The 19,939-nt window shown below is 43.7% G+C and overlaps 1 protein-coding gene across 1 annotated transcript; it reads left to right on the top strand.

Moving 5' to 3' along the window:
* The first annotated feature begins 331 nt into the window (after nt 1-331).
* On the top strand, nt 332-943 carry LOC124665734 (protein LURP-one-related 11-like). The gene has a single exon (XM_047203120.1). The coding sequence runs from the start codon at nt 332-334 to the stop codon at nt 941-943; it is 612 nt and encodes a 203-aa protein (XP_047059076.1).
* Nucleotides 944-19,939: the final 18,996 nt, after the last annotated feature.

Here is a 19,939-nt window from a genome sequence, read left to right as displayed (position 1 = left end):
GTGTTCAGAATGGCTAACCGTGCCCGGCTAAGAATAGCCCAAACTAAAGAGCACTAGCTAAACGTGGCGCTAATCGATCGCATGCTGACTAGTACAGTTCTAGATTGAGCATAAACAAGTTCAGCGCAGCACTATTCTATCCTATCGCGTGACGCACACAGTCCCGTTAACTAATCCAGACAACGAATAACTAACAAAGTTCAAGCACCTGTTGTATAAATAGGTGGAACCGGCCACTGGCACCCACCATCCCAATCATCACATCTCACCGGAACAACATCAGAGAAGAGCGGAGCACTCTACTTCCTCGAGCTCTCTGTCTATCACGCCAATGGCCAAGATCCAGCCCCTCCCTGCCGCTGCCGCTGCCTCGCAATCCACCTCCTCAAGCTCATCCTTCGACGATCGGCAGGGCGGGCAGGCGTACACGGTGTGGATGAAGTCGCTGGTGTTCAACGGCAGCGGCTGCACGGTGTACACCCCGGACGGCGCCGTCGCCTTCCGCGTGGACAACTACAGCTGCAGGGGCGGCCGCGAGGTCTTCTTCATGGACCGTGCCGGCAACACAGTCCTCAGGATCAGACGCAAGGGCTTCGGCATGTTCAGGAGGTGGGAGGTCAGCCGGTGCACCCACAACGGCGGCGAGGAGGACGAGGCGACGCCGTGGTTCAGCGTGCGACGGGCCCAGAAGGCCCGAGCCAGCGTGAGGATGCACGGCGGCGAGGGGACGTGCTACCTGGTCGACGGGTGCTGCGCGCGCAAGTCTGAGTACAGAGTCAGCGGCGTCGACAGCGCGATCGTGGCGGAAGTCTCGCGGAAGCAGACGTCGGCGGGGGTCGTGCTGGGTGAGGACGTACTGTCGCTGACGGTGGGGACGGAGGTGGATCACCTGCTCGTGCTTGGTTTGGTCGTCGTGCGCGGCCTCATGAACCGCTCCTTGTGATGGATGGGTGGAGATGAAGCGGGTCTAATTCACCACCAGCTTAGATTAGCCGAACACAAATGAGAATTCATTATCTTTAGAGTACATGGAGATTCTAGCTAGATAGTTTGGGAAAACATACCTATTAGACCATTGAGAAAATTATTTTTGAACACTTTTTGCCAAATTGAGAGCGTCTAGACTCTTTTTGGAGGAAGTTATTTTTCCCATGCGTTCCAGGTTGTTCACAGAATATACATATGGAAACTATCGGTCAATGCAAATCATGTGGAGGGCCCGAAGAAACAACATCCATGCTCTGTTCGAGTGTACGTGGGCGCGTTTATTCTGGCAGGAGCTAGAACAATCAACAAACGTCAAGGTTCCAACTCTGCACCATAATTCTTGGGCGATAGATTTGATTGATGAGAAACTGCTTAATAAGGAGGATACCCCTATGTTTTTTTGTGCCGCTTTGGGCAATTTGGACTGAAAGAAACGCGATATGGCACGGAGAAGGGGAGGATCAGTTTTGCAATTTGCACTACAAGAATGGCACAAGACGCCGACGGCCTGGTCATACGCCGACGACAAAAGTTGAGGCCATTGGCGTATGGGTTGGCTAGGCCAGCCATCAAAAGGGCCGTCGGCATAGAAACACCCTCGGCGTAGGGAACACTACGCCGACGACTACCCTCGGCGTACTCTGGGCTGTCGGTGTAGGCCTGGACACGCGCCCCTCTATGGCCAGGCCGTGAGGGCATTGTCACGGCGTAGGAACTGCCCTCGGCATAGCCTCCTCCTTTTTTTTAATCTACGCTGACGACCACCCTCGGCGTAGCCTCGAACTTCATTTTCCTCCACGCACCCCCTGTAGATCGCCTTTTTAAGTTTCAACTCAACGGCAGGAAATGATAAAAAAATTCAAAATATAAAAAATTTCGAGATATCTATGTGTTATGTCATCTAGTTGCAAGAGAATTTTAAAAAAATGAATTTCAACCTTTTTGCAAAATTGCGTCCTGTATCGGTAAAACGTCTTTTCTGGTCGCATACGATGTGGAAAAAAATGTATAACCTATCAAGATGATCGTCTCAAAAAGTTACATATGAATTCACCGGGTTTACCTGGTTGCCATTTTCTTAGATTCTCAAAATTCCATATGGAAATATAAAAGTAGGAAGATTTTATTTTTTACCATATATTCAGATTTTATATTTTTTTTAAAAAATAATAATAATTGCATCATGCATAGAGATTATTATTACTTAAGCATTCATGTTTATTTAAATAATTGTGTTAAATTCAAAATAATAAAGAGTTGTGATAATCAAGGTCTAAGGGTTAATAGGATTGATATGGTAGTATTATCAGCAATATTTTGTTTCTTTCATGAAACTCAACCGGAAGGAACAAAGATGTTAAGTGTGCTAGGTTGGAGTAGTTTGAGGATGTGTGACGAAATTGAGAAGTTTGACCATGAGTGTAATTTAATCTAAGATTAAGTGTAGTTAGAGTTAAAATAATCCACGTGAGCGATTAAAAAATTAATTTTTTTAAGTTAACGGATGGTGTGGCTTGCACCGAGGCCCGAGGGTCTAGACGCCAACGGCCACCGTGGCTCTGCTGAAGAGAACCTTCACATAGGAGCTACGTCGAGGGCTGCCTCGGCATAGCCTACGCCGACGACCCAATGTAGCTATGCCGAGGGTTTTCGGCTGTCGACGCTTACGCCATTCCTAGTGCTTTGAGATGGGTAATTGAAACAACAATCGATCTATGAGAGGTTGCTACCGAGAAAGCAAATCAAGTAAAGGTGGTAGATACATGAGTTGTCTCCAGGGATTACAAAATCCGCAAATCTTCATGGTCTTTACAATGTTTCTTCTTCCATGATAGAAACTTGTATTTGTTTTTTAAAGGAAGCAAAGGTACGTATCAAACCACAAACTTATAAATACTAATGAAGGTTCTCCTATGATTTTAATTTGATTTGCAATGCTTTTTCCCATGCGCGCAACCACTAAATTAGTCAATCAATCTCGGCAAAAGTATCAACATCAATATATCAGGTAAATGGAATCGAACGGTCTGGTGGAAGTCACTGGGGAGCTGAATGTACGAATCACCATTATCAAGGATATAGTAGAGTAGCCTTGATAAATATTGCAAGGACAATGCTTCTCGGACCAACCATAATAAAATACCCAAAAACGATCTTGAATTAATCTTCATACCTGCAAAGAATGTCATTGTTCTAGGAAAACCTTTAGTCTGGTATATCCGCATTCCAATCCGAAACCAGTTAATATCCGCTCTAATCCGAATCCGAGAAAAATGTGTGGTAAAGAATATGGTATGAGCTCCGATATGATCCGATCCGTTTACACCCTTAGATAAGCATAACTCGGCGTTGCTATGCCTTATTTTTTAGAATTGCTAAGTTTCAACTAGCTGAGATGTAGCTTATGTTTCAGTTACGTGTTCCATCGGGTAATTCAAGTGAAACATAAGTTTGTTAGGGCAATATGCTTGTTGTATTACCAAGTGGCCAAAGGCCACAATATATAGTACATGTACATGTGCAAATATGCAGGAAACCCCCTATCATATGGGGAAACTACAATATACAGATATATACTCTAACACCCACCCACCCCCTCCAAACTCATGGTGGATCCACAACACTGAGTTTGGAGAGTAAGAAGTCATGCTGCGCTCGAGTTTGTGCGTTTGTAAAGAAATCCGCCAACTGCAAATCTGAAGGCACATAATGAACCGCAACAACCTCATCCTGCACCTGAGCACGTGTATAAAAAGCATCAACACCAATATGCTTGGTCAGCTCATGCTTGACTGGATCACGTGCAATACTGATAGCACATGTCCTATCAGACAAAAGTGGAGTGGGTGTCGTAACAGAGACACCAAAATCTGCAAGCAACCACCGTAACCAGGTCACCTCAACAATCAACAAAGCCATAGCCCGCAGCTCAGCCTCAACACTCAAACGGGAAACCGTACCTGTTTATTCATCTTCCAAGCAACAAGCGAACCACCAAGAAACACACAGTAAGCAGAAAGTGAACGACGATCCGTAGGATCACTCGCCCACGTAGCATCCGAGTAGCACTGGAGCTGGTGAGAGCTAGAACTAGGAAAGAAAAGGCGACGAGTGATCGTGCCACGAAGATAACGAAGAACACGGAGGAGATGACTGTAGTGAACGGTGGTAGGAGCTGAAACAAACTAACTTAGAATATGAACAGGACAAGAAATATCAGGACGAGTGACAGCAAGATAAACAAGACTCCCAACAAGATGGCGATAACGTGTGGGATCAGGAAGAGGATCACCATCAGTAGGACGAAGCTTAACATTAAGCTCCATAGGAGTGTCAACCGTGCGCTCATCCCCAAGAGCAGCACGAGCAAGAAGATCCTGAATGTACTTTTCCTGAGAGATAGAAAAGCCATCAGAAATGGAGGAAACCTCAATCCCAAGAAAATAGCGAAGATGACCAAGATCAGTCATAAGAAACTGATCACGAACATGAGCCTTGACAAAGGCAATATACTCAAGATCATCACCAGTAATGATCATATCATCAACATAGAGAAGGAGAAGAGTGCGTCCATGAGGATAAGTGTGAACGAAAAGTGCTGAATCATGAAAACTAGGAGAGAAACCAGCAACAGTCACCACAGAGGCAAAGCGCTCAAACCATGCACGAGGGGCCAGTTTTAGGCCATAAAGAGAACGTCGAAGACGACAAACCATCCCATCGGGAACAGAATACCCAGAGGAGGCTGCATGTAAACCTCCTCACTCAACTCGCCATTAAGAAAAGCGTTCTGAACATCAAGCTAGGACACAGACCATCGTCGAACAGAAGCAACAGCAAGAAGAGTGCACACAGTGGTCATATGAGCCACAGGGGCAAAAGTCTCATCATAGTCACGGCCGTGCTCCTGCTGAAAGCCATGAGCCGCAACGCTTTATAGCGCTCAAGAGATCCATCAGAGCGGGTCTTAATTTTATAGACCCACTTACACGTGATAGGACAAACACCATAAGGGGGAGAAACAAGATTCCAGGTGCTGGTTGATACGCGTACAACACGCGTCCGTTGGGAACCCCAAGAGGAAGGTGTGATGCGTACAGCGGCAAGTTTTCCCTCAGTATGAAACCAAGGTTTAATCGAACCAGTAGGAGCCAAGAAGCACGTTGAAGGTTGATGGCGGCGAGATGTAGTGCAACGCAACACCAGGGATTCCGGCGCCAACGTGGAACCTGCACAACACAAACCAAGTACTTTGCCCCAACGAAACAGATGAGGTTGTCAATCTCACCGGCTTGCTGTAACAAAGGATTAGATGTATAGTGTGGATGATGATTGTTTGTAGAAAACGAGTAGAACGAGTATTGCGGTAGATTGTATTTCGAGTATAGAGAATTGGACCGGGGTCCACAGTTCACTAGAGGTGTCTCTCCCATAAGATAAACAACATGTTGGGTGAACAAATTACAGTTGGGCAATTGACAAATAGAGAGGACATGACCATGCACATACATATTATGATGAGTATAGTGAGATTTAATTGGGCATTACGACAAAGTACATAGACCGCTATCTAGCATGCATCTATGCCTAAAAAGTCCACCTTCAGGTTATCATCCGAACCCCCTCCAGTATTAAGTTGCTAACAACAGACAATTGCAGTAAGTATTGCGCGTAATGTAATCAATAACTACATCCTCGGACATAGCATCAATGTTTTATCCCTAGTGGCAACAACACATCCATAATCTTAGAGGTTTCTCTCACTCCCCGCATTCACGGAGACATGAACCCACTATCGAGCATAAATACTCCCTCTTGGAGTTACTAGCATCAACTTGGCCGAGAGCATCTACTAATAACGGAGAGCATGCAAGATCATAAACAACACATAGATATAAATTGATAATCAACATAACATGGTATTCTCTATTCATCGGATCCCAACAAACACAACATATAGAATTACGGATAGATGATCTTGATCATGTTCGGCAGCTCACAAGACCCGACAATTAAGCACAATGAGGAGAAGACAACCATCTAGCTACTGCTATGGACCCATAGTCCAGGGGTAGACTACTCACTCATCACTCCGGAGGCGACCATGGCGGCGTAGAGTCCTTCGGGAGATGATTCCCCTCTCCGGCAGGGTGCCGGAGGCGATCTCCTGAATCCCCCGAGATGGGATTGGCGGCGGCGGCGTCTCTGGAAGGTTTTCCGTATCGTGGCTCTCGGTACTGGGGGTTTCGCGACGAAGGCTATTTGTAGGCGGAAGGGTAGGTCAGGGGGCGTCGCGAGGGGCCCAGGAGACAGGTCGGCGCGGCCAAGGGTGGGGCCGCGCCGCCTACCCTCCTGGCCACCTCGTGGCCCCACTTCGTTGACTCTTCGGTCTTCTGGAAGCTTCGTGGAAAAATAGGACCCTGGGCGTTGATTTCGTCCAATTCCAAGAATATTTCCTTACTAGGATTTCTGAAACCAAAAACAGCAGAAAACAACAACTGGCACTTCGGCATCTTGTTAATATGTTAGTTCCGGAAAATGCATAAATATGACATAAAGTGTGCATAAAACATGTAGATATCATCAATAATGTGGCATGGAACATAAGAAATTATCGATACGTCGGAGACGTATCAGCATCCCCAAGCTTAGTTTACTGCTCGTCCCGAGCAGGTAAACGATAAACAAAGATAATTTCTGGAGTGACATGCCATCATAACCTTGATCATACTATTGTAAGCATATGTAATGAATGCAGTGATCAAAACAATGTATATGACATGAGTAAACAAATGAATCATATAGCAAAGACTTTTCATGAATAGTACTTCAAGACAAGCATCAATAAGTCTTGCATAAGAGTTAACTCATAAAGCAATAATTCAAAATAGAGGTATTGAAGCAACACAAAGGAAGATTAAGTTTCAGCGGTTGCTTTCAACTTGTAACATGTATATCTCATGGATAGTTGTCAATGTAAAGTAATATAACAAGTGCAATATGCAAGTATGTAGGGATCAATGCACAGTTCACACAAGTGTTTGCTTCTTGAGGTGGAGAGAAATAGGTGAACTGACTCAACAATAAAAGTAAAAGAATGGTCCTTCAAAGAGGAAAGCATCGATTGCTATATTTGTGCTAGAGCTTTGGTTTTGAAAACAAGAAACAATTTTATCAACGGTAGTAATAAAGCATATGTGTTATGTAAATTATATCTTACAAGTTGCAAGCCTCATGCATAGTATACTAATAGTGCCCGCACCTTGTCCTAATTAGCTTGGATTACCTGGATTATCATCGCAATGCACATGTTTTAACCAAGTGTCACAAAGGGGTACCTCTATGCCGCATGTACAAAGGTCTAAGGAGAAAGCTCGCTTCGGATTTCTCGGTATTGATTATTCTCAACTTAGACATCCATACCGGGACAACATAGACAACAGATAATGGACTCCTCTTTTATGCATAAGCATTCAACAACAATTTATTTTCTCATATGAGATTGAGGATATTTGTCCAAAACTGAAACTTCCACCATGGATCATGGCTTTAGTTAGCGGCCCAATGTTCTTCTCTAACAATATGCAATGCTCTAACCATTTTAGTGGTAAATCTCCCTTACTTCAGACAAGACGAACATGCATAGCAACTCACATGATATTCAACAAAGAGTAGTTGATGGCGTCCCCAAGAACATGGTTATCGCACAACAAGCAACTTAATAAGAGATAAAGTGCATAATTACATATTCAATACCACACTAGTTTTTAGGCTATTTGTCCCATGAGCTATATATTGTAAAGGTAGAGGATAGAAATTTAAAGGTAGCACTCAAGCAATTTACTTTGGAATGGCGGAGAAATACCATGTAGTAGGTAGGTATGGTGGACACAAATGGCATAGTGGTTGGCTCAAGTATTTTGGATGCATGAGAAGTATTCCCTCTCGATACAAGGTTTAGGCTAGCAAGGCTATTTGAAACAAACACAAGGATGAAGCGGTGCAGCAAAACTCACATAAATGACATATTGTAAACATTATAAGACTCTACACCGTCTTCCTTGTTGTTCAAACTCAATACTAGAAATTATCTAGACTTTAGAGAGACCAATTATGCAAACCAAATTTTAGCATGCTCTATGTATTTCTTCATTAATAGGTGCAAAGTATATGATGCAAGAGCTTAAACATGAGCACAACAATTGCCAAGTATCACATTGTCCAAGACATTATAGCAATTACTACATGTATCATTTTCCAATTCCAACCATATAACAATTTAACGAAGAAGAAACTTCGCCATGAATATTATGAGTAAAGCCTAAGGACATACTTGTCCATATGCTACAGCGGAGCGTGTCTCTCTCCCACACAATGAATGCTAGGATCCATTTTATTCAAACAAAACAAAAACAAAAACAAACCGACGCTCCAAGCAAAGCACATAAGATGTGATGGAATAAAAATATAGTTTCGGGGGAGGAACCTCGATAATGTTGTCGATGAAGAAGGGGATGCCTTGGGCATCCCCAAGCTTAGACGCTTGAGTCTTCTTGATATATGCAGGGGTGAACCACCGGGGCATCCCCAAGCTTAGAGCTTTCACTCTCCTTGATCATGTTGTATCATCTCCCTCTCTTGATCCTTGAAAACTTCCTCCACACCAAACTCAAAACAACTCATTAGAGGGTTAGTGCACAATCAAAATATACATTTTCAGAGGTGACATAATCATTCTTAACACTTCTGGACATTGCACAAAGCTACTGAAAGTCAATGGAATCGAAATATCCATCGAACATAACAAAACAGGCAATGCGAAATAAAAGGCAGAATCTGTCAAAACAGAACAGTTCGTAATGACGAATTTTATTGAGGCAACAGACTTGCTCAAATGAAAATGATCAAATTGAATGAAAGTTGCGTACATATCTGAGGATCACTCACGTAAATTGGCATAATTTTCTGCGTTACCTACAGAGAATTTTGCCCAGATTCGTGACAGCAAAGAAATCTGTTTCTGCGCAGTAATCCCAATCTAGTATGAACCTTACTATCAACGACTTTACTTGGCACAACAATGCACAAAACTAAGATAAGGAGAGGTTGCTACAGTAGTAAACAACTTCCAAGACACAAAATAAAAACAAAGTACTGTAGTAAAAACATGTGTTGTCTCCCATAAGCGCTTTTCTTTAACGCCTTTCAGCTAGGCGCAGAAAGTGTGCATCAAGTATTATCAAGAGACGAAGTGTCAACATCATTTTCAAAATTTATCCCATTAGGTGTCTTAGATGCTCCCTTATCTATAGTGGTTTTAAGAGCTTTATCAATTTTAGGCCTATAATAGCTTTTTGGTTTAGGCCCCTTAGAGACATACATGAACTTTTGCTCCTTACCCACATAAGTTTTCTCTCTAAATTTTATTGATGAAAATGTTGAACCCAATGTTTCCATAGCCTCTTCAAGTTCACTAATCCTTTGGGTTTGATTATCATGAATAGCACAAGATTCTAAAATGGCAATTTTCTCATTAATTCCACCTAGAGATTTATCAAGTTTATCAGTGCTATCAAGTAATGCCCCCAAAGTAGTATCAATACTTGGAAGGTTTTGCTCTATGGTTTCCAACTTTTTCATGACATCTTCAAGAGAGGTTTCAATTTTAACTTCATTAACATGTGGTATTCTAAATAAACTCTCAATAATGCAACTAGCTTCTAAGGCAGGAGTACTTAGGAAGTTCCCTCCCGCGAGACAATCAAGAACATACCTATTCCAGCTAGAGATACCAACATAAAAATTCCTGAGTAAAATAGTGGTGGAGTGTTTCTTAGTGCACCTATTATGGGAATCACTAATTCTATACCAAGCATCTCTTAAACATTCTCCCCTTGTTGCTTAAACGATAGAACTTCAACTTCAGGATTACTCATTTTAGCAATAGTAAATAAAGCAAACTAGATAAAGTAAATGCAAGTAACTAATTTTTTTGTGTTTTTGATATAGCAAACAAGATAATTAAATAAAGTAAAACTAGCAACTAATTTTTTTGTATTTTGATTTAGTGCAGCAAACAAAGTAGTAAATAAAACTAAGCAAGACAAAAACAAAGTAAAGAGATTGCGATGTGGAGACTCCCCTTGCAGCGTGTCTTGATCTCCCCGGCAACGGCGCCAGAAAAAGAGCTTGATACGCGTATAGCACGCGTCCGTTGGGAACCCCAAGAGGAAGGTATGAAGCGTACAGCGGCGAGTTTTCCCTCAGTATGAAACCAAGGTTTAATCGAACCAGTAGGAGCCAAGAAGCACGTTGAAGGTTGATGGCGGCGAGATGTAGTGCGGCGCAACACCAGGGATTCCGGCGCCAACGTGGAACCTGCACAACACAAACCAAGTACTTTGCCCCAACGAAACAACGAGGTTGTCAATCTCACCGGCTTGCTGTAACAAAGGATTAGATGTATAGTGTGGATGATGATTGTTTGTAGAAAACAGTAGAACGAGTATTGCAGTAGATTGTATTTCAGTATAGAGAATTGGACCGGGGTCCACAGTTCACTAGAGGTGTCTCTCCCATAAGATAAACAACATGTTGGGTGAATAAATTACAGTTGGGCAATTGACAAATAGAGAGGGCATGACCATGCACATACATATTATGATGAGTATAGTGAGATTTAATTGGGCATTACGACAAAGTACATAGACCGCTATCCAAGCATGCATCTATGCCTAAAAAGTCCACCTTCAGAGTTATCATCCGAACCCCTCCGCATTAAGTTGCTAACAACAGACAATTGCATTAAGTATTGCGCGTAATGTAATCAATAACTACATCCTCGGACATAGCATCAATGTTTTATCCCTAGTGGCAAGCAAGCACATCCATAATCTTAGAGGTTTCTCTCACTCCCCAGCATTCACGGAGACATGAACCCACTATCGAGCATAAATACTCCCTCTTGGAGTTACTAGCATCTATCAACTTGGCCAGAGCATCTACTAATAACGGAGAGCATGCAAGATCATAAACAACACATAGATATAAATTGATAATCAACATAACATGGTATTCTCTATTCATCGGATCCCAACAAACACAACATATAGAATTACGGATAGATGATCTTGATCATGTTCGGCAGCTCACAAGACCCGACAATTAAGCACAATGAGGAGAAGAAAACCATCTAGCTACTGCTATGGACCCATAGTCCAGGGGTAGACTACTCACTCATCACTCCGGAGGCGACCATGGCGGCGTAGAGTCCTCCGGGAGATGATTCCCCTCTCCGGCAGGGTGCCGGAGGCGATCTCCTGAATCCCCCGAGATGGGATTGGCGGCGGCGGCGTCTCCGGGAAGGTTTTCCGTATCGTGGCTCTCGGCACCGGGGGTTTCGCGACGAAGGCTATTTGTAGGCGGAAGGGTAGGTCAGGGGGCGTCGCGAGGGGCCCAGGAGACAGGTCGGCGCGCCCAAGGGTGGGGCCGCGCCGCCTACCCTCCTGGCCACCTCGTGGCCCCACTTCGTTGACTCTTCGGTCTTCTGGAAGCTTCGTGGCAAAATAGGACCCTGGGCGTTGATTTCGTCCAATTCCGAGAATATTTCCTTACTAGGATTTCTGAAACCAAAAACAGCAGAAAACAACAACTGGCACTTCGGCATCTTGTTAATATGTTAGTTCCAGAAAATGCATAAATATGGCATAAAGTGTGCATAAAACATGTAGATATCATCAATAATGTGGCATGGAACATAAGAAATTATCGATACGTCGGAGACGTATCACCGGTGCGCTGAAGCGCAGCGATCTCCTCAGCCATGGCAAGCTGCCATTCAGGACGATGATGCTCGGCATCCCGATAAGAAGTCGGCTCGGAGACGACATATTGACCATACTGACTAGGAGAGTAACGAGCTGGAGCACGACGCTGACGAACAGGCCGTGAAGAGGGAAGCTCATCTGCGGAGGACGACTCATCAGAAGAAGAGGAAGAAGGAACAACAGAGGAAGGATCCGAAGCCGGAGAACGAGGAATACTAGGGGAACTAGACGGAGGAGAGGATGGCACCGAAATCGAAGGGGGCGCATCAGAACTAGGAGGTGGAGGAGAAGGGACAACAGGAGGTGCATCCGGAAAAAAAAGAAAAGAGATATGATCCACCGGGTAAGTACCAGAGGTGGAGCGAGGATAGAATGGATGCGTCTCATCAAACATAACATCACGAGAGATACACATCCGACGATCAACAGGATCCCAACAGAGATAGCCCTTATGCTCATCACTATACTCGAGAAAAACACACTCAATAGACTGAGCGGTCAGTTTGGTGCGTTCGCGAGGAGGGAGAAGGACATAACAAACGCAACCAAATAAACGAAGAGTCGAGTAGTCTGGAGAGCTACCAGAAAGACGCTCGAGAGGGATGCCACCTTGAAGGGCAGCAGAAGGCTGAATATTTATGAGGTAAGTCGACGTAGCGACAGCCTCAGCCCAGAAATGCGGCGGAAGAGAGGAAGCAATCATCATAGCACGGGTAGTCTCAAGAATATGACGATGCTTACGCTCGGCGACACCATTTTGAGCATGAGCGCCGGGACACGAGAACTGAGCAAGGGTGCCTTGCTCAGCAAGGGCACCACGCAGGTGCTTTTTTTTGAAAGGAATACGGTAGGGGAAGCCCCTATAGTGGTTTTTTTTGTGAAATAGTAAGAACCCAAATTTGCGTCCGTGGGGACTTGAACCTGGGTAGCTGGGTTGTACATCCACTTCCCTAACCAAGTGAGCTAGGCTCACTTCTTACCACGCAGGTGCTGGGAGATATACTCTCCTGCAGAATCAACACGAAACACATGAATAAGCGTGGAATACTGAGTACGAACCATGGCCGCAAAACGCTGATAAATAGAGAGCACCTCACTGCGAGAACGCATAAAAAACAACCAGGTGTACCGTGAAAAATCATCAATAAACAAAATATAGTATCGATGGCCCCCTTTTGAAGGAAAGGTAGCTGGACCCCAAACATCTGAATGAACTAAATCAAAAGGTCGCTGAGATACAGACACACTAGTAGGACAGGGAAGCTGAATCTGTTTGCCTAACCTACAACCCTGACACGAATGTAAAGACACATCTCCTGAGACAGACCCCGGAAGACCACGACGAACTAATGATGATAAACGGGAGCCACAAAGGTGACTGATGTCTACTTCCCCCTCCTTTTCCTGTAGACAGTGTTGGGCCTCCAAGAGCAGAGGTTTGTAGAACAGCAGCAAGTTTTCCCTTAAGTGGATCACCCAAGGTTTATCGAACTCAGGGAGGAAGAGGTCAAAGATATCCCTCTTATGCAACCCCGCAACCACAAAGCAAGAAGTCTCTTGTGTCCCCAACACACCTAATAGGTGCACTAGTTCGGCGAAGAGATAGTGAAATACAGGTGGTATGAATATATATGAGCAGTAGCAACGGTGCCAGAAAAGTGCTTGATGGTGTGTAGTTGATGGTGGTGGTATTGCAGCAGAGTAACGCAAGAAAACAAGAAACAAGCAACGGCGATAGCAGTATTTAGGAACAAGGCCTAGGGATTACACTTTCACTAGTGGACACTCTCAACATTGATCACATAACATAATAGATAAATGCATACTCTACACTTTTGTTGGATGATGAACGCATTGCGTAGGATTACACGAACCCTCAATGCCGGAGTTAACAAGCTCCACAATTCGTTCATATTTAAGTAACCTTTAGTGTAAGATAGATCAATATAACCAAATAGATCACATCAATACCATCATAGTGATAATTAACTCCACAATCTACAAGAGATCATGATCATAGCCTACGACAAGAACCACACGGTGCACACACTAGTCACCTTTACACACGTGCAGGAGGAATAGAACTACTTTAATAACATCACTAGAGTAGCACATAGATGAATTGTGATACAAAACTCATATGAATCTCAATCATGTAAAGCAGCTCATGAGATCATTGTATTGAAGTACATGGAGAGAGATTAACCACATAGCTACCGGTACAGCCCCGAGCCTCGATGGAGAACTACTCCCTCCTCATGGGAGTAGCAGCGGTGATGAAGATGGCGGTGGAGATGGCAGCGGTGTCGATGGAGAAGCCTTCCGGGGCACTTCCCCGCTCCGGCAGCGTGCCGAACGAGACTCCCGTCCCCCGCATCTTGGCCTCGCGATGGCGGCGGCTCCGGAAGGTTTCGTGGTTTTCGTCGAACGCCTCGTGGTTTCCGATCCAGGGGCTTTATATAGGCGAAGAGGCGGCGCAGAGGGCCGACAGGGGGCCAAACTATAGGGCGGCGCGGCCCCCCTCGGCCGCGCCAGCCTGTAGTTTGGTGGGCCCGTGGCCCCCTCCGACCTCTCCGGTGTGTTCCGGATGCTTCCGGGGATTCTAAGATCTTTGGCGTTGATTTCGTCCGATTCCGAGAATATTTCGTTACTAGGATTTCTGAAACCAAAAACAGCGTGAAAACAGAACCGGCACTTCGGCATCTTGTTAATAGGTTAGTTCCGTAAAATGCACGAATATGACATAAAGTGTGCATAAAACATGTAGATAACATCAATAATGTGGCATGGAACACAAGAAATTATCGATACGTCGGAGACGTATCGCATCCCCAAGCTTAGTTCTCGCTCGTCCCGAGCAGGTAAAACGATAACACGTATAATTTCCGGAGTGACATGCCATCATAACCTTGATCAAACTATTTGTAAAGCATATGTAATGAATGCAATGATCAAAACAATGGTAATGACATGAGTAAACAACTGAATCATAAAGCAAAGACTTTTCATGAATAGTACTTTGAGACAAGCATCAATAAGTCTTGCATAAGAGTTAACTCATAAAGCAATAATTCAAAGTAAAGATATTGAAGCAACACAAAGGAAGATTATGTTTCAGCGGTTGCTTTCAACTTGTAACATGTATATCTCATGGATAATTGTCAACATAGAGTAATATGATAAGTGCAATATGCAAGTATGTAGGAATCAATGCACAGTTCACACAAGTGTTTGCTTCTTGAGGTGGAGAGAAATAGGTGAACTGACTCAACATTGAAAGTAAAAGAATAGTCCTCCATAGAGGAAAAGCATCGATTGCTATATTTGTGCTAGAGCTTTGATTTTGAAAACATATAGAGAGCATAAAAGTAAAATTTTGAGAGGTGCTTGTTGTTGTCAACGAATGGTAGCGGGTACTCTAACCCCCTTGCCAGGCAAGCCTTCAAAGAGCGGCTCCCATTTTATTTTATTTTTGGGTGGCACTCCTTCCAACCTTTCTTTCACAAACCATGGCTAACCGAATCCTCGGGTGCCCGCCAACAATCTCATACCATGAAGGAGTGCCTTTTTATTTTAGTTTTATTATGATGATGACACTCCCCCCAACCTTTGCTTACACAAGCCATGGCTAACCGAATCCTTCGGGTGCCGTCCAACAATCACATACCATGGAGGAGTGTCTATTTTTGTTAATTAATTTGGGACTCGGGAATCCCATTGCCAGCTCTTTTTGCAAAATTATTGGATAAGCGGATGAAGCCACTAGTCCATTGGTGAAAGTTGCCCAACAAGATTGAAAGATAAACACCACATACTTCCTCATGAGCTATAAAACATTGACACAAATCAGAGGTGATAAATTTTGAATTGTTTAAAGGTAGCACTCAAGCAATTTACTTTGGAATGGCAGGAAATACCATGTAGTAGGAAGGTATGGTGGACACAAATGGCATAGTGTTGTTTGGCTCAAGTATTTTGGATGCATGAGAAGTATTCCCTCTCGATACAAGGTTTAGGCTAGCAAGGTTGTTTGAAACAAACACAATGATGAACCGGTGCAGCAAAACTCACATAAAAGACATATTGAAAACATTATAAGACTCTACACCGTCTTCCTTGTTGTTCAAACTCAATACTAGAAATTATCTAGACCTTAGAGAAACCAAATATGCAAACCAAATTTTAGCATGCTCTATGTATTTCTTCATTAATGGGTGCAAAGCATATGATGCAAGAGCTTAATCATGAGCACAACAATTGCCAAGTATCACATTACCCAAAACATTTATAGCAATTACTACATGTATCATTTTCCAATTCCAACCATATAACAATTTAACGAAGGAGAAACTTCGCCATGAATACTATGAGTAGAAACCAAGGACATACTTGTCCATATGCTACAGCGGAGCGTGTCTCTCTCCCACACAAGCATGATGTAATCCAATTTATTCAAACACAAACAAAAATAAAAGCAATACAGACGCTCCAAGTAAAGCACATAAGATGTGACCGAATAAAAATATAGTTTCAAGGGAGGAACCTGATAATGTTGTCGATAAAGAAGGGGATGCCTTGGGCATCCCCAAGCTTAGACGCTTGAGTCTTCTTGATATATGCAGGGGTGAACCACCGGGGCATCCCCAAGCTTAGAGCTTTCACTCTCCTTGATCATAGTATATCATCCTCCTCTCTTGATCCTTGAAAACTTCCTCCACACCAAACTCGAAACAACTCATTAGAGGGTTAGTGCACAATAAAAATTAACATATTCAGAGGTGACACAATCATTCTTAACACTTCTGGATATTGCATAATGCTACTGGATATTAATGGATCAAAGAAATTCATCCAACATAGCAAAAGAGGCAATGCGAAATAAAAGACAGAATCTGTCAAAACAGAACAGTTCGTATTGACGAATTTTAAAATGGCACCAGACTTGCTCAAATGAAAATGCTCAAATTGAATGAAAGTTGCGTACATATCTGAGGATCATGCACGTAAATTGGCTTAATTTTCTGAGCTACCTACAGGGAGGTGGACCCAGATTCGTGACAGCAAAGAAATCTGGAACTGCGCAGTAATCCAAATCTAGTACTTACTTTTCTATCAACGGCTTTACTTGGCACAACAAAACACAAAACTAAGATAAGGAGAGGTTGCTACAGTAGTAAACAACTTCCAAGACACAAATATAAAACAAAGTACTGTAGCAAAATAACACATGGGTTATCTCCCAAGAAGTTCTTTCTTTATAGCCATTAAGATGGGCTCAGCAGTTTTAATGATGCACTCGCAAGAAATTGTATTTGAAGCAAAAGAGAGCATCAAGAGGCAAATCCAAAACACATTTAAGTCTAACATGCTTCCTATGCATAGGAATCTTGTAAGTAAACAAGTTCATGAAGAGCAAAGTAACAAGCATAGGAAGATAAAACAAGTATAGCTTCAAAAAATTTAGCACATAGAGAGGCATTTTAGTAACATGAAAATTTCTACAACCATATTTTCCTCTCTCATAATAACTTTCAGTAGCAACATTAGCAAACTCAACAATATAACTATCACATAAAGCATTCTTATCATGAGTCTCATGCATACAATTATTACTCTCCACATAAGCATAATCAATTTTATTAGTTGTAGTGGATGCAAATTCAACAAAGTAGCTATCATTATTATTCTCATCATCAAATATAGGAGGCATATTGTATTCATAATCAAATTCATCCTCCATAACAGGTGGCAACAAAAGACTACTATCATTATAATCATCATAAATAGGAGGTAAAGAATCATCAAAGAAAATTTTCTCCTCAATGCTTGGTGGACTAAAAAGATCATGCTCATCAAAACCAGCTTCCCCAAGCTTAGAATTTTCCATATCATTAGCAACAATGGTGTTCAAAGTATTCATGCTAACATGTTCCATGGGTTTTTTAATTTTCGCATTAAACCATTCATGTCTTGACTCAGGAAATAGTACAAAGAGCTCACAGATGTTTTCCATTATGCCTAACTAGTGTAAACAAGAAACAAAAAGTTGCAATTGCAGGATCTAAAGGAAATAGCTTCGAGCACAAACACAATGGCGCCGTAAAAGTACTTTACCCGGAACCGAAGTATGAGTGCCTTTTTACCTTTCCTCCCAAGCAACGGCGCCGTAAAAGTGCTTGATGTCTACTTCCCCTCCTTTTCCCGTAGACGTTGTTGGGCCTCCAAGAGCAGAGGTTTGTAGAACAGACAGCAAGTTTTCCCTTAAGTGGATCACCCAAGGTTTATCGAACTCAGGGAGGAAGAGGTCAAAGATATCCCTCTTATGCAACCCTGCAACCACAAAGCAAGAAGTCTCTTGTGTCCCCAACACACCTAATAGGTGCACTAGTTCGGCGAAGAGATAGTGAAATACAGGTGGTATGAATATATATGAGCAGTAGCAACGGTGCCAGAAAAGTGCTTGATGGTGTGTAGTTGATGGTGGTGGTATTGCAGCAGTAGTAACGCAGTAAAACAGTAAACAAGCAGCGGTGATAGCAGTATTTAGGAACAAGGCCTAGGGATTACACTTTCACTAGTGGACACTCTCAACATTGATCACATAACGTAATAGATAAATGCATACTCTACACTTTTGTTGGATGATGAACGCATTGCGTAGGATTACACGAACCCTCAATGCCGGAGTTAACAAGCTCCACAATTCGTTCATATTTAAGTAACCTTTAGTGTAAGATAGATCAATATAACCAAATAGATCACATCAATACCATCATAGTGATAATTAACTCCACAATCTACAAGAGATCATGATCATAGCCTACGACAAGAACCACACGGTGCACACACTAGTCACCTTTACACACGTGCAGGAGGAATAGAACTACTTTAATAACATCACTAGAGTAGCACATAGATGAATTGTGATACAAAACTCATATGAATCTCAATCATGTAAAGCAGCTCATGAGATCATTGTATTGAAGTACATGGAGAGAGATTAACCACATAGCTACCGGTACAGCCCCGAGCCTCGATGGAGAACTACTCCCTCCTCATGGGAGTAGCAGCGGTGATGAAGATGGCGGTGGAGATGGCAGCGGTGTCGATGGAGAAGCCTTCCGGGGCACTTCCCCGCTCCGGCAGCGTGCCGGAACAGAGACTCCCGTCCCCCGCATCTTGGCCTCGCGATGGCGGCGGCTCCGGAAGGTTTCCGTGGTTTTCGTCGAACGCCTCGTGGTTTCGATCCAGGGGCTTTATATAAGCGAAGAGGCGGCGCAGAGGGCCGACAGGGGGGCCAAACTATAGGCGGCGCGGCCCCCTCTCGGCCGCGCCAGCCTGTAGTTTGGCGGGCCTGTGGCCCCCTCCGACCTCTCCGGTGTGTTCTCGGATGCTTCCGGGATTCTAAGATCTTTGGCGTTGATTTCGTCCGATTCCGAGAATATTTCGTTACTAGGATTTCGAAACCAAAAATAGCAGTAAAACGAGAACCGGCACTTCGGCATCTTGTTAATAGGTTAGTTCCAGAAAATGCACGAATATGACATAAAGTGTGCATAAAACATGTAGATAACATCAATAATGTGGCATGGAACACAAGAAATTATCGATACGTCGGAGACGTATCAGTGACCCAGCCGATGATGCCACTGCTGAAAAGTGATGGGATTCGTAGCATAGAAAACAAAAATTTTCCTACCGCGAGAACGCAATCCAAGCCAAGATGCAATCTAGAAGATGGGAGCAACGAGGGGATGAACGAGACTAACCCTTGAAGATTTCCAAAGCCTACAAGAGGAGGCTCTCGTTGCTGCGGTAGATGATCACTTGCCGCTTTCAAAAGCACGTAGAAGATCTTGACGGTGCCACAATCGGGCAGCACCTCCGTACTCGGTCACACGTTCGGTGTTGATGAAGACGACGTCCTTCTCCCCGTTCCAGCGGGCAGCGGAAGTAGTAGATTCTCCTCGGAATCCCGGCAGCACGACGACGTGGTAGCGGTGGTGGTGGAGAACTCCGGCAGGGCTTCGCCTATGCGCTGCGGGAGTTGTATGTGGAGGAGGGGAGGCTAGGGTTTGGGGAGAGGGGGCTATGGGCGCCGGCGTCTAGGGGGCAGGGGTGGTGCG

This window comes from Lolium rigidum, chromosome 6 (genome assembly GCF_022539505.1).
Source record: "Lolium rigidum isolate FL_2022 chromosome 6, APGP_CSIRO_Lrig_0.1, whole genome shotgun sequence".
NCBI classification, from domain to species: domain Eukaryota; kingdom Viridiplantae; phylum Streptophyta; class Magnoliopsida; order Poales; family Poaceae; genus Lolium; species Lolium rigidum.
The sequence above is the reverse complement of the archived record's forward strand: the minus strand, read 5'-3'. Positions and strand labels throughout refer to the sequence as shown.

Coding starts and splice junctions, on each gene's coding strand:
- LOC124665734 (XM_047203120.1), top strand. CDS start 332: ATGGCCAAGATCCAGCCCCTCCCTGCCGCTGCCGCTGCCTCGCAATCC.